At 34.9% G+C, this 15391-nt stretch overlaps 1 protein-coding gene across 31 annotated transcripts in view; it reads left to right on the top strand.

The window, feature by feature from the left end:
- Positions 1-13600, top strand: part of CREM (cAMP responsive element modulator) — a 78758-nt gene extending 65158 nt beyond the window's left edge. For 18 of the 31 annotated variants that reach the window (XM_079107693.1, XM_079107700.1, XM_079107679.1 and 15 more), the window contains 2 exons: positions 4221-4377; positions 8776-9332. In XM_079107693.1, the coding sequence (XP_078963819.1) occupies positions 4221-4377; positions 8776-8920 (302 nt within the window). In that variant the 3' untranslated portion in view covers positions 8921-9332. The other 13 variants (XM_079107682.1, XM_079107680.1, XM_079107703.1 and 10 more) reach the window with 6 other exon arrangements.
- The last annotated feature ends 1791 nt before the right edge of the window (positions 13601-15391 follow it).

Below are 15391 nucleotides of genomic sequence, written 5' to 3'. Positions count from 1 at the left end.
ATGAAGTTAATGATCAGAATTGAGAGTTCTAGGAATTTTCTTTTCCATGAAATATTTAATACCAAACCCCTCTAAAATTCATTCATTTCAAAGATTAGATGGTTGGAAATACATTATAATTAAAACCCTCTGCTTCTAAAATGCTGTGTTAGAAGTATCTAAGGGAAGATTTAGGAAAATAATGCCTTTTATCAAGAAAGAACACTTTGAATACATAACTTATTGCTCTTTCTGTATCTTAGTGATAAAGATTTAACTATCATAAGTAAGTCTATAAGGAAGACTACTTATTTTAAATATTCCAAATACGTGTACAATACCCTAGGAAGTTCACCAAGGTAAAAAGATACTGCCCCTGACTTGTCTGAAAGTTTTTTACTTTCTTGAGAAAATTAGTGTATACATAAATATCTTCTTATTAGTATCTATCTTCAGTTGTGATTTTTAAGCCCTACTGATGATCCATTTATTTCCCATTTTGGAAATAAAAATGAAATTCTAGAATGAAGAATGTTTTGGACACTTAGTAGCTAAATGGGACAGTAATAAGAGTATAGGAATAAGAATTGCTCATCAAGGAATGTAGGATGATTCTTTGAACTGTGATCCTTGGTATCTAATCTGCTTTAAATGACCACTGAATTCATAATATCAGAAACTGAAGCCTACTAAGATAAACACTTTTTCATAACTTACTTCAGAAATAAAATGTCTTGACATTTGGATTTCCTCAAAACAAGAAAGTCTCTTTGCCCATATCTTTTTAACAAACTTTACTAATAAGATTATATTTGAATATATGGAATTCATCCACTGACCTCTACAAGCATACCATCATATAGATTTTTCAGGCTATTATATAAATTTATTCTAATTTCTACTAATTCATATTTCTGACTTAAACTAATAAACAATCTTTGTGTTAAGAATAAAATTAACATGTGACATGTCTGGAACATTATAATAAAACCCTGTTTAACTAACATCCCAGAACTAATACATCCAGAAATAAAATCCCCTTCCACATTATTTTAAAGTGATCTTTTTTTCTGAGCTATTACTCCAAAATGTTTTAAGAATGCTCCACTTGGAATTGCCACTGTATTTCATGCTGCCAAATTTGGTCCTTCAAGGGTGGCTGTGGCTTTTCGAATCAGGCAAAAGTTGTTTGGAACCATTCCTGGCATCCATTTTCATCTGTGAAGTATTTCTATCCACCCTCCTATTTTTCCACTTTTTAAGAAAAGTTGTTTGTTTTATTGGAGACTCTTAGCTTTTGTATATCATGTAAGCATTCTGTTCTAACTTCATATTACAGAAAGTAGCAAGTATACACAAAACTAGAGAGTATAAGGAACCCTTCTGTACTTTTCTATTAGATTTTTTGTTTTTTTGTTTTCACTTCTTTGTGAGCAGTGTTTGTAATAGCAAGCTTAGAACCAGGTCTGCTGCCTGCGGATGTCAACAGTAACATGTAAACTTCTCATTCCTCACTGGCTATTGTTCCAATTTTAGAAAGCCTGTAGCCTCCAGCTGTTGCATTGTTTAAGCTTTTATTTTCCCATAACCTTCTTCCTTCAATGTGGGTAAAGAGAAAAGAGGGGAGAACTATGTTATTCTATGTTCCACTCCATCTCCTCTGACATTATGATCAAACTGTTTAAATTATCAGTGCATTATAATTTCATATGTGTATATATATGAATATGTATATAATATATAAACTTTATTATGTGCATATGATATACATATCAATTTGTGATATATAAATAGATATGTATATATGTGTGTATCTACATATCAATTTGTAATATATACATAGATATGTATATATGTGTGCACATATATATATATGTATATATAAATATATCAAGATTCACTGTGGTATATTTGTACAATGGACATAGCATAATTTAGTAGATTTCATTCTCCAGTACTTCCCTATGCCCTCCCCTCCTCCCGTCCTCTCAATTCCCTTCCTCTATTGGTATCTCTTCTATTTTCCTGAAATCCCTTTTAAAATTCTTTTTCTTTTTTTTCCTCTCTAGCTTCCACATGAGAGAAAGCATTTGGCCTTTGACTTTCTGGGCCTGACTTATTTCTCTCAGCATGATGTTCTCCAGTTCCATCCATTTAAAAATAATAATAGGGAGATTAGTAAAGTGTAGATCATGGGTCTGGGAGAGGGAGGAGAGGGAAAGGAAAATTACTGGGGAATGAGATTGATCAAATTATGTTATGTACATGTTTAAATATGACATGAAGAATTACACTATTATGCATAATTATAATGCACCAGTAAAAAGTAAAAAAAATAAAAGATTTTATAAAAATATTTAGTAGTTAGTTTACAAGGGGTTTTCTTCTTAAATATTTCAAAGCTATAAAAATTTCAACATATAATGAGGCATCTATATATAAAGTATTTTGAATAGCCACCAAAACAAATTTAGGGCTTTTCCCAAGTCTATTAATAGAGATCTATCTGGTGATCATTCATCACAGTTACTATTTATCACCATTTTTAAAAATATTATAAAAAGAAGTGGTAGTACTATCTTATAAATAGTATTTTTATAAATTCTGTGAAGACCTTTAGATAATCTTCCCTCAAAGCCATGTTTTTCACTTGTTTTGCTTTTACCTAATCCTCAAACCCTACGGGGAAAACTGGTATTCACCCAATTAAAAGAAAATAGAGTATTTAATTTTTAATTTTTAAAAACTGCTTGTCTGTTTTCAAAGATGGTGTCACATTTAGGTGAAAAAGTATCTTCTTTCCTATATTGAAAAAAATTTTGGTTCCTATTCAGTGGTTATGATACTTTTTTAAAATATGGAAGTACCATATTTCTTTTTTTGAAAGCCATTTGGTTCAGATCAATTTTTATGAGATTTAATAACTTTAAAACATTTTTCTTGCATTAAGCTTTAAGAGAGTATGTATTTTGTAATATCAGAGTATCAACTGACACTGGACCATATGTTTTCAAGTTGAAGCATTGGTGGTAAAAACATATTTCATCACTCAACTCCATCTGTCTTCTCTAGGAAGCTATGTTTAATACAGTTGATAGACTATTTTGAATACAAATAAGGAAACTTTGAGAATATTCTTTCAGTATTCAGTCTGAATACTAAGTCAATATTAAATCTGTCTTAACTATATGATTACACTAAGAAAATTTTTTAAATGAATACTTAGAAATGTATTACTAAAAAAAAAAAAAAAAAAAAAAAAAAAACCTAAAAGACCAAAAAAAATCTTTCCCCAGGGTAGCCAGTTTTAATGAAAGCTTTGTTGGTTTTTGTTTGTTTTGCCTTGCTTTTCATTGTTTTTAACTAAAACCCCAATGAGTTAGATTCCTTCCCTTTTCTCAGTCATTTTAATAGGACTTGCACTTACAGACTTTCAGTAACTGTTTTAGGCATGTTATAAGGCATAGAGAAATCTCTCAATTGGAATGTTCAAGGGATTGAGATGTTCAGCTTAATTAAAATTTTTGTAGTGCTGTGCTAGAGCTAGCACCCTCTGGCTTTCTATAGCCAATTTTATACTTTAGCATCTTTATGAACTGGTTGTTAAAGCAGCCATTGTTAAAAGTTAAATATATATGCACACTCTCTCACACACACTAATAAATTACATTAAAAAACAATATTAGTACTCAACACTCATCATTTCTAATGATTTTATCTGACCTCTTGAGATTATTTACATCTATTTTATCTGAATGGTGTGCCACTTCATTGTGTTTCTTCCCAACTCTACATTCAGTTAAGTCACACTGGTATCTTGACATTGGCCATTGTGAAAGTATTTCCATCATGGGAATTGTCAAACACTACAGATTAGGACTTTCTCTCCCCAGCCCCCCGAGAGCTGTTTCTTAAATACTTTATCAATACAGCCGCCCACTGATTTTAGGCTAAGTAAACCGTGGTTAAAAAGCTGTGAAAAAACATGTTTAAAATGTGTGAGGACATTGTTCTACCTTAAATGTAGTCAGCATGTTGAAATATTCATGTCATAGTTCTAAATGCTGAAAGAGATTTTTGATATTTAAGATCCCTGTAATGCTCAGAGTAATTATTATCTTCAACATTATAAGATCATCTCTGTTGACATATAAAAAGTATGTTGTTTTCAAATTAGTTTTATATAAAATATCAACTTGTGAATTGTTTATATAAGCTTGCTATATTTGATTTCATTGCAGCTGCCACAGGTGACATGCCCACTTATCAGATCCGAGCTCCTACTACGGCTTTGCCACAGGGTGTAGTGATGGCTGCCTCACCAGGAAGTTTGCACAGTCCCCAGCAACTAGCAGAAGAAGCAACACGTAAACGAGAGCTGAGGCTAATGAAAAACAGGTAGGCTATTTCACTAGAAATCAGGAACCACTTATAGGACACATAATTTATTATTGTGGGACTTAAAAAAAATTATACTTTTCCTAAGCTCTTTCTCCCCAGTTGTTATATGGCATTGTGTGTGGGTTTGTGCTCTGCATGTAATGATAATTAGAATGTCTTCTAGAGTTCTAAGCCATTAAACTATTCCATTAGAAGGTATATCCCAATGTGTTATAAGGGTAATGTTCAAAATACATTACTTTAAAAAATAATAGATAGTAATAGAAAGACTTTATTACAAATAAAGATTTCTTTTGTATATGGCTTTTACTTTGTGAAGTAGTATTATTATAATTTTTTAACTTCTTTATTAACAAAATAATAAGTATTGAAGCATTTTTGAAGTTTTTATCCTTTTAGCTATTTCTAACTTTGTTTTTCATTATTATAACGAAATATGTGTTATTTTGACAAATTCTAGTCAAGTACAAACACAAAATAGCAAAAATAATCATCCATGGCTTCACTACTTAGAGATACCTGCTAACATTATAGTTCCAGTTTGCTGTCTCATTTTCTCTCAAATATTCTTGCTTGTTATCTCTGTAAATCTATTTTTTAAGCATCAGTATATCATCAAATGCTATTTTCCAAAAAAAGTTTTAATTTAAACTTAAACAAAAATTATTTTAACTTGCATATTTTGGGGGGGTTATTTTAGTTCTTATTATGGAGAATGGTGCAAATTAATTTGTTTTGCAAAATGAACAGAATTGAACAAGAGTTTCCTGGTAGTCTTGTCACCTCTTTCTAAGTGTTAAACAATGTCCTCATTTTAAGAAAACAGAACATCAGATGGGATAAGGACCATAGGGTGGTGTTAATCATCCTAATTAACCTACAGATTGTGGCTTCTGGATCCCTAAAATTCAGATCTGAGTTTATCACTGTCCTTTGCAACATGTGAATCAGAAGTACCTATATTCACTTTATTTGTGGTCATTTAAATTTCATGATTTGATATATTATGGGAATCATTGAATTGGCTACTTCTTCTCAAACTTAGTTTCACAAATCATTAGATGGAGTTTTGTACACTGGAAAACTCAACAGATACCAGAAATAAGGTCTGGTAAGGTCCGAAATAAGTAAGGTATATGCATCTTTCTTGGTGGTTTTCCCAGATTTACTAAGTCATGCTAGGTTCCTGCTTTTCATTGTCAACTCTTTGCTGAGAAATCGAGGAGCTGAATGGGTGGGGCTCACACAGCATCACAGTTGTTTTATGGCAGTCCTGTTTTCACAGATGTGTAAACGGCAGGGTGGTACATTCCTGTAGTCCTAGCTTCTTGGGAGACAGAGCACACAGAGATGGAGACCAGCCTGGGCAACATAGCAAGACCCCATCTCAAACAAAACAAAAACCTCAATTTTGATCTGATGGAGGAATATGGATATTTTTAAATGTACTTTCTGAGATTTCTGGAGCTATGAATATAATTGCTTCTGTGGTCATAGAATGAATGAAGTTCAGTTTAGAAAAGTAAAGTACACTAATAATGCAAACTGTAAAATTGTTCATTGATGTCTTAATTTACCCAAAGAAAATAAAACACAGAAATAGTCATATTTCCCTTTTGCAATTATTCTCTACCCTTATTTTTTATTTCAAAATACCAATGTGAAAAATAAAATATTAGGCAGTGGTTTCCTATAAATATCCCACACAACTATCTGCATATACATGAGATCTCCCTGAGGGAAGAAAATCACAAAATTCATATTTAAAAAACATCTAATAAATAATAACTGTTTGATTTGTGTTTGGACTGCAAATAACCAAGGCAAATGTAGGTTTAAAATTGTAGGTGGTTTTGATCTTATGTAGCAGATCAAGAGGTATGTACAGCCAGAACTAAGGCTCAGGGGTGTCCTCCTTGCTCTGTCATCTTCAGCATGTACCACTTGCTCTTAAGATCACAATATATATGACTGCTGTACTTTGAGGCATTGCATCAGATGGGAAGAAAGGAGAAGGCTAGAGCCAAAAACTGGGGCTAGCTGAATCTGCCCCTTCTGAAAACCTCCCAGAAACTTTCTCTTACATTTCATTGATTAGAAGTAGGTCTCTAGCCCTTAACTGTAAGGAATTCTGAGGAGAGTTTATTTTAGCTTTCTAAATATCAATTTCAGAGCAACACAAGAGAAAATTAGCTGATAAATGGCTATTAGGTTGCTCACTATCTGTTTAGCAGATTTCAAGTCCTTTATTCCTACTGTTTCTTTAACTTTCACATAACTTCCTTATGAGAAAGGGTCTGGTTATTATCCCCATTTTACAGATGAGGAACTGTAAACTTCATATTTGACTTCATGGGAAGTAGGTAGGTAGGTTTTATAATTAGTGTGAAAGATCCCTTACACATTCTCTCTTTTGATTCCTTGGTGGCATCTACAGAAGATATTTAATTTCTAGCAATACAGTATCAGTTTTAATTTTTTATAGCTATATCAGCTTTTCCACTTTGCTGTGTTAGTCCCTCTCCATGTGGAAGATAGATCCAGTTAAATACAAGGCCTTCGAAGTGAGCTAGCTATTAATAGAAGAAACAGGTGTTTTCCATAGCTAAAAGTACTTAGGAATGTACCATCCACTGGTGTGATCATTTAAAGCTTTGTGCTTGGAACATTTTTACTCTAGTAACACACACACACACAAATGTAAAATATGAAATATGGATATTTGTATGAAGCAGCTTGGTAAATAAAATTTTAAAAATTAAATACCTCACTATACTGCTCTTTAACTTTCATTTAATGATAAATTGCTCTATAGAATGTTATCTTCCTTCTAGACCTAGAATTTAATGATTGAATAATAAAAACCTTGGTATTCATAAATGAATTCTAGTTTCTTTGTGGAAGAGAGTTGAATTATATTACCAAACAGCAATGTGAAAGTGTGTTTGGATTTATTCTTAAGTTTTCCCTTGCGCATCATTTATATTAAATCGATCACTATTTTATCAGGTTCAATTCACTCTACATTTTTTATTTTTTCATTAACCAGTTGAGAAGTCCAGAACTTTGTGAGTTCACAGGGTGAGTGCATTGTTCTTGGCTAGGAAGTAAGGGTTGTTTGTCCTTTTCCTGCAGTTTATTGGGTTTTCAAGGTTTCTTTTCTGCTAACTCTTGCCTTCCCATAGATAAAACACATATCCAGTTCATGAGAGTCAACTATCCTAAAAATAGAATAATTGATCAAAGGCATTGTATGCGTCATCTTAGCTCAGGATTACAGCAATGCTAATTGGCCTTACAGTAACTAGTATTTAGACATGCAACATTATTTTCATTAAAATATAGTTGAATGATAATATCTGGCAGTTTTTCTGGCATTGAATACTCCAAAATAAAGCTGTTATCAGAGAGCTCCTATGAGGATTTAAGTGAAATAGTTGCTATCCCCTTCTACCCTGAAATAAAAAGGAGAAAGAAAATTGTTTTTTAGTGGAATTATGCATGAAAATGACTAACTCATCTATTGGTGTTTGTTGCTCTGGCTGCTGGTTTGTTCTTTCCTTTGGGCATGCTTAAAGTGCTTTAAAATTCAGTTATTGCATATTAAATGCATGTGAGTAGAGAACAGTCTCAAAATGCACTTTTGAGTTATTCAGTAGCTTCTTTTTCCATAATTTCAATTATGTTTTTTTCACATTTGTGCATTTAAATTGCCTGAATTATTGAGTGTTGCATTATGTAACCATGTTTTTCCTTTTTTAATTTTCAGAAACAGTATCCATTGAAACAGTGTCCATTTTATTTTGGTTTATAAAAATGTACAAGCTTTGTTTATTGTTGTAATTTATCCATGTTCTGTTTCTAGCCAAAAAACTGTTTTGTTTTGTTTTGTTTTATTTTGTTTGCAGTCATGAATGATCTTGTTTCATTGAAATTTAGTCTTGACAAAGATCCTCAATATTGACATTTAAGGTTTCTGAGGAATAATTCTTCTAATCATTTTGACCAAATAAAAATTTACCCATTGTGATGGAATATGTGTAGCTTTTGGCATGTAAAAATAATTAAAAGGATCGAAAGGATCTATAAATGTTTTTGTTGAAATTCCACTTGGGAATGTGGTCCTATTGTGTAGTTTACTGAACACAGTTCTGGTCATTGTTATCATGGAAAGTGTGTCCTAAGAAAATACCAATTGGGCGAATTGATTGTGCTCTCAAGTTGTTCCTGTTGTTTTATAAAAAGGCATGTGCTTGGTTCCATTTGTTGTGTGACTTTTTACAAACTTTTCCTAGGCTAGATTGGCTATTGATTTTGGGGGGCAGAAGTCATTGAGCCACTCTGGATTGTACTGGGAGGTTGTTCCTGTAGTCATTTGCCTTGTGTTGGTTCCAGGGAAGCTGCCCGGGAGTGTCGCAGGAAGAAGAAAGAATATGTCAAATGTCTTGAAAATCGTGTGGCTGTGCTTGAAAACCAAAACAAGACTCTCATTGAGGAACTCAAGGCCCTCAAAGATCTTTATTGCCATAAAGCAGAGTAACTGTCTTTGACTTGGACCTTGTTTACTCTAAACTCTAATCAAGGCAGGCGTTGCACCAGTTCTACTAACTGCCATGTGGACTTGTGGAAGGGACATATGTGACCCTTAACTAAGAATCCAGTTTGGCTTAGTGTTTGAAATTGAATTGGGAATATTGTTCCAGGATTTGGAATGCAACTATGTTCACATTTACCAAGCTTACTTCAATCTGTTTGTCAATAGCATGCAAAAAATGTTTTGTTTGCCCTTTGCTTCTACTTTTTCCAGGGAAGCTGCTAAAGAATGTCGACGTCGAAAGAAAGAATATGTAAAGTGTCTGGAGAGTCGAGTTGCAGTGCTGGAAGTGCAGAATAAGAAGCTTATAGAGGAACTTGAAACCTTGAAAGACATTTGCTCTCCCAAAACAGATTAGTAGAAATATTTAACTATGAACTGATTACAACATGTACAGTTGCTTTTGAAGGCAATACAATATATAGCCGGCAAGAATTATGGCTTTTTTCCTTTGTATCATTCATCTTACTTTCTATCTCTAACATTCCTAAAATGCTTCCCTGTACGTAGTTAACTCTTAGGTATAACTTCAATTTTTTAAAAAAGAGATAAACTGTAAAAAATGTATGTAACAGATTCTTAAAATGAAATATTTGTAAGACTTGTTCCAATGCTACATATTTGCAGTTCCCAATCTCTGTGTCATGAATAGTGTCCTATGCAATAAAATTTTTTGCAGGTCTTTAAAAATCATTTTAGGAAAGGATGATCGAAGATAATGCATCCAGCAGTACAATAAAGTTAAACCACAAAAATACCTCAGGAAAGAATTGAAAGAAAGTATATCTAATGACATGCCTATATGAGAAGAATAGCCTAGAAATGAATTTTTGGCAAATTTTTATATTAGTCGCTTTTAAGAAAATATTATACAGCTGTCCTTGAATGCCATAGTTGAAGACAGTTTTTAATAGAACCATGTTGGTTGCACTTTGTAGTATTTGGTGCTTATTTAAATTTCTGAACATTTATTACAGTTTTTTACTTTATTGTATAATATAAATTATCTTTCAGAAGTTCTTAGTGTTGGTTTGATATTACCCAATGAAAGTGACAAGATATTTTTAATATTCAGAAGGAGTTTTAATATCCATAAGCCTATTAGAATTGGATTGCATACCTTCAAGGGTATGAACTGATACCTACACTGGGTCATGATCCTTGCTTAAGCTGCTTCTGCCATCTCATCTAAGGAGGACCCCAGGGCTGGGGATGGCTCAGTGGTAGGGTGCTTGCCTAGCATGTACAGGGCCCTGAGATCCAATCCTAGCTCTGCTAATTAAATAAATAAATAATTGATAAAAAAGATAGCCCCAGAGATTTGCACAGAGGAGTAGAGCAGAATGACCAGAGGCCAGCCTCTGTGATGAACTGGCCCTTCCTGTAGATGGTCTGGAGATCTGCTGATGGCTAACAAATGCAGAATTTTGAAGTAAAACCAAAAACAACCCAAGATTTTATTTTTTCATTTCAAAACAGCTTAAAGTCCATATCACATCAAATATTCTTCCGTCATTTTATTCAGATGAAGTTCCTTACAATTGAGACGGAAGTGTTGTTACTGGTACCCACAGTTCATCTTATTTTTATAGTAAAAAGCTTCAAGGCTTAGGCCCATAGCCCTAATAGTACTGAATGTGGACTGTGTACCCTACTGTGTTTTCTACTGTAACTTCAGATTTATCGAGGACCCCTCCCCCACATTTAGTAGCGGAACTGGCAGTGGGTATAGGGAGGTACAAAAACAGGAGATCGTTCCTAAAGTGTCCAGCTGCTGCTTCCCCCATATCCATAATTCTTTCCCTTATCTATAACTTCCAGAAGGTAGGGCATGCCATTCTTGACTTTCTTTTAAAATACTTCCTGTCGAACTTGAACTTTAATTTCTTTTATCTCAATTTTGGTCTTGTCATCTACAGAGAATTAAGATGAGGAAAGAAGATGTGGAAATAAAAATAAAGAGGAAAGGAAAACCCCAAGCTTTGGGTGAAGGGAAATGGTACTTTGCACTTAATTCAGTCACTATAAATCAGTTGTGTGCTTGGAGTGGTAGACATGGAGAGGAAGACATGGGACTCGGCAGACAAGATGTGCAAAGTTAGAGGCAGTAAATGCTGTGTTAAAATTAGAGGAAGATGTAGGCAGGGATTAAATAAGAAACTTCATGTAGGAGAGCCATTTGGAACTAGGCCCTGAAGTGATTGATGGTGCTGGGGAAGAAGGTGTTCTAGGGAATACAAAGCATGTCCTGTACCCCAGGGAGCTTGGATTTAGTTGGGGGGTGGTAAGGGAAGTAAAGTTAGTACTCACATAATTAGTTTCATTAGAGAGAGAGAGAGAGAGAAAGAGAGAGAGAACCAATAATCCCAGTGATTTAGAAGACTGAGGCAGGAAGATTACAAGTTCAAGGCCCATCTGGGCAGACAAGTGAGGCATTTTCTCAATGAAAAAGAAAATTTTAAAAAAGGGCTAGAGATGTAGCTCAGTTGGTAGAGCACCCCAGATTCAATACTAACTACTACAAAATAAAAAGAGAGAGAGATAAATGTATGTGCACTCTTTAAAAATGTCATTTCAATAGAAGGGTACTATATCCAATTACTTGAGGTCACAAATAATGAAGTCCCCCTTCCCAATAATGCTGAAAATATAATAATTGGTTGTAGCAAGCCAGAGGGTGCTAGCTGTAGCACACCACCACAAAAATTTTAATTAAGCAGAACATCTCCATCCTCTGAACTTTCTCCAATGGGGAGATTTTTCTGTAATTTATATCATACCTGAAACAGTTACTGAAAGTCTATAAGTGCAAGTCCTATTACTGGATGAGGATTGAGGCAAGAGGAATTTTAAGACCTTACAAAACAAGAAGTACACAAGTAGGAGATCCCAAGTTTGCTTAATTATGTGATGTATCAAGACCAGATTCTTCTTTCTGTATTCTCTGATTCCCCTAGTCCTAATATTGCTGTCACAGTTGGAAAAGATGGAAAAAGTAGCCACCCCTCCCTTGTTTGTTTGTTTGTTCATTGCAGGACACCTCTTCAAAAGTTCCTCAGCAGCACGCTCCCTCTGAATCTCCTTAGCAAGACTTTCATGATATCTTGGTTTCTTAACCAATTACTGCCAAGGAGAACAGAATTAAAAGCACTGAGTTGCTAATGAAGATTCAACTCCTAGAGCTGAGGAAGGTTCCAGGCTTTGGGAAAGCAGATGGTGGTCAATGTTAAATAAAATAGGGGTTCTGGAAGAATGGTGTGTGGGCAACTGGCAACATCTGCCGTGGGGATAAGTGAGTGCTTAAACCATTCAGGAAGTCAGGAACAGCTTGTGAGAGGGCTGGGGCTCGAGCCAAGCTCTCAAAGATGCAGAGGAACTCTTATTCTTGTTCATCTGATTTGTTCCTGAAACCAGGCTTTTGCTACCAAAATAGTCCTGTTTGATAGATCTCCATTCAGCTTTACAACAGACATTGCCTACAGCCTGTCAGGGAAGTGAGTGAGCAGTAAATTGGAATTTTCACATGAATATAGTACATCCTGTACCTCATTGTTGCAGAGAATCCAGAGCTGTCACTGCATTTATTGTTTTTTGGTTTTTTTTTTAATCCTCAGAGTTTCAGAATCTAGACTGTGGGATCAGAAATTACTGATCCTGGGTCATGGGCTTACACCACTTGTTTGTTACGTTTAACTAGGTACTTCATGATGCTAAATCATACATGATGGGAGAATAAAGAAAATGCATGTATATTAGTATTTAAGAGTGTGTGACCACTATCCTTGCCCCAAACTGAGAACAGTCAGCATAAGAGGCATTCTTTGAGTTGATGACAACTGATTTAATGCCTAATGTCTCATTGCTTGCTCAACCACAGTTCTCAATTTTCTTTACATGCCCTTCTGACATTTAGTGCATACTATCTTCTATAGGTCTAAACGTAAACCTTTTAAAAAAAAGTGACGTGAGAAACCAACACTTTTTCAAGTGTATACCAAGAATAATAAAGCAGTTTCAATATGTGTCAGGCAAGCAGAGCTGTCACCAGGTGGCTAGCCATGATGTCAAGACTTTCACTGTTTTATTGTCATATATTCCGGTTTTGAGAAGCTTCAATGTGCTTTACCCTTTCTAAGGTTATTCTGAAAGACATAAACATGGTTCTGAATGACTCAAGGACAGATATTTTAGTTTTTATATTTCATGGGTAGATTTTTTTTTCTGTATATAAGCCATTTTCCCATAAGTGCATTTTATATTTAAACATTTCAGGATTTTAAATGCATTTTTCATACAAAACTTTTTTTTTTTCTTTTGCAGTCCTGGGGCTTGAACCCAGGGCCTTTCACATGCTAGGCAAATGCTCTACCTCTGAGCTATAGCCCCAACCCCACAAAGCATTTTTAATTCTATACTGTTTATACTTCAGAGATCTATTTTGCCATGGGTTACTATGTGGTAGCTTACGATGATATTTAAGATATTTCTTTTCAGGGCCATTCCCTTAACGGACTCACATAATTCCATCAGGGTTGGACAATGATGAATGAAGGAAAAAACTTGTACTAGTGCATTGTTGTACTAGATTGTACTTGCTCAAATAAAATGAATCCTGGTTACTTCTGAGCCAGTCTTTCAAGAGAAGGCAGAGTTTTTTCAGATTTTTTTTCTTTATTCAAAAATACTTTAAGAAACAACAATGAAATGTTGAGTCCCTGTGGGTTATTTGGATTGTGCACATGCACACACACCCTCACACATGTGCATGCATTTTCCCTCTGTTCTGGGTTATAACATAGTAGCAAGGTTTGGGATTAGAATCAGGTATGAAGCCCTCCTCCAAATCTACCATAGGAGTTCTTTAGTTCCTTTGTGAAGAAATCTGCCCAATCAGGAGTAATTCAAGGCCTCAGAGACTTTCCCTCTTTCCTTCCCTGTCCTCCCCTAACTCCCACTCATACCCTACAGTTGTGGACACCCAGTTGTGACAGTTCTTGGGTAAAACAGCAGCAAAAGGCACAGAGAGATGCACTGCAGTGCATATGAAGTTTGGCTGACAGTTCCCCAACTCTCAAAAAGAAAGGCATAACTTCTTAAAATACAAAATTTTAAAAAGTTTATTCAAAATTAACTTGTTTTTTAATATTTTTAAAAATTATTTGATTATTTAATTAATTTATATTTGCAGTACTGGAGATTTAGCCCAGGGTCTTGCACATGCTAGGCAAGGGCTCTACTACTGAGCTATATACTCCCATCCCTTTTTAGTTTAAAATTTTGAGACAGGGTCTCACTGTGTTGCCCAGACCAGCTTCCAACTTCCAGTCCTCCTAACTCAACGTCCTGGGTAGCTGAGATTACAGGAATGTGCCGCTATGCCCAACAAAAAATATTTTATTTTTTAATATAGGTAGAACCCCTTGAGGTTTTAAAATTTAAAATTTAAAAGAATGACAGCTATGTAGTGAAAAGTAAATTTCTCATTCCTGATTCCACACTTCCCAACTGTCTGGAGAGTGGGAGGCAACCATTTGTTATGGGTTTTGTTATGGTTTAGATATGAGGGGTCTCCTTAAAGCTCATGTGTATGACAATGCAAGAAGACGTGAAATGATTGAGTTATGACAGCTTTAACCTAATCCGTACATTAATCTGCTGATAGAGATTAACTGGGTGGTAACTGGAGGCAGATAGGATGTGACTGAAAGAGGTGGGTTGCTTGGGGTGGGTCTTTGGGGTTTATATTTTGTCCCTGGTGATCCTAGCTTAGTTTCTCTGTTTCCTGATTGTCATGTCCTGAGCTGTTTTCCTCCTCCACACCCTTCTACCATGATGTTCTGCTTCACCTCTAGCTCAGAGCAATAGAGTTGACTGACTGGACTTGGACCTCTGAAACCATGAGCATCATATAAATTTTACCTCCTCTAATTGTTCTTGTCAGGTCTTTTGATCACAGCAGAAAAAAAAAAAAAAAAACTGACTGAAGTAGTCTTCTTTTCTGTGAAATAGATAAACTAATTCATTGATCAGGTCATATTTTGCCTTAAGTTGCCCCATCTTCAGAGCTTTGTGATGTGGAAGTTTTAGAAAGAAATGTGGAAGTCATATGTTCATTCATTCCCTCAAGTCAGCAAGTGAGACTTTATTAGTAAGATCAAGTCCAGAAGGAAGAGGCAACTTCTTGGGATGTAGGACTCTGGCAACATTGTGACTTTACAGGTACTTCCATGGGTTTTCTTCAGCTGTGTGCTGAGTTAGATGAATACTACCACCGTGTAGTGTGGTAATAAAATAAAACAGCTACCATTTAGTGTGGGCTTACTTACCCTGTCCCACATAGCCCATTGCATGTTATATGGGGCTTAGGACATTTAACTCTCATAACAACCCCGTAAGTGCTGGTGCTTTTATTATTGT

This window comes from Sciurus vulgaris (assembly GCF_902686455.1).
Source record: "Sciurus vulgaris genome assembly, chromosome: 12".
NCBI lineage: Eukaryota > Metazoa > Chordata > Mammalia > Rodentia > Sciuridae > Sciurus > Sciurus vulgaris.
Note: the sequence above shows the minus strand (reverse complement) of the source record. Positions and strands in the feature narration are given on the sequence as shown.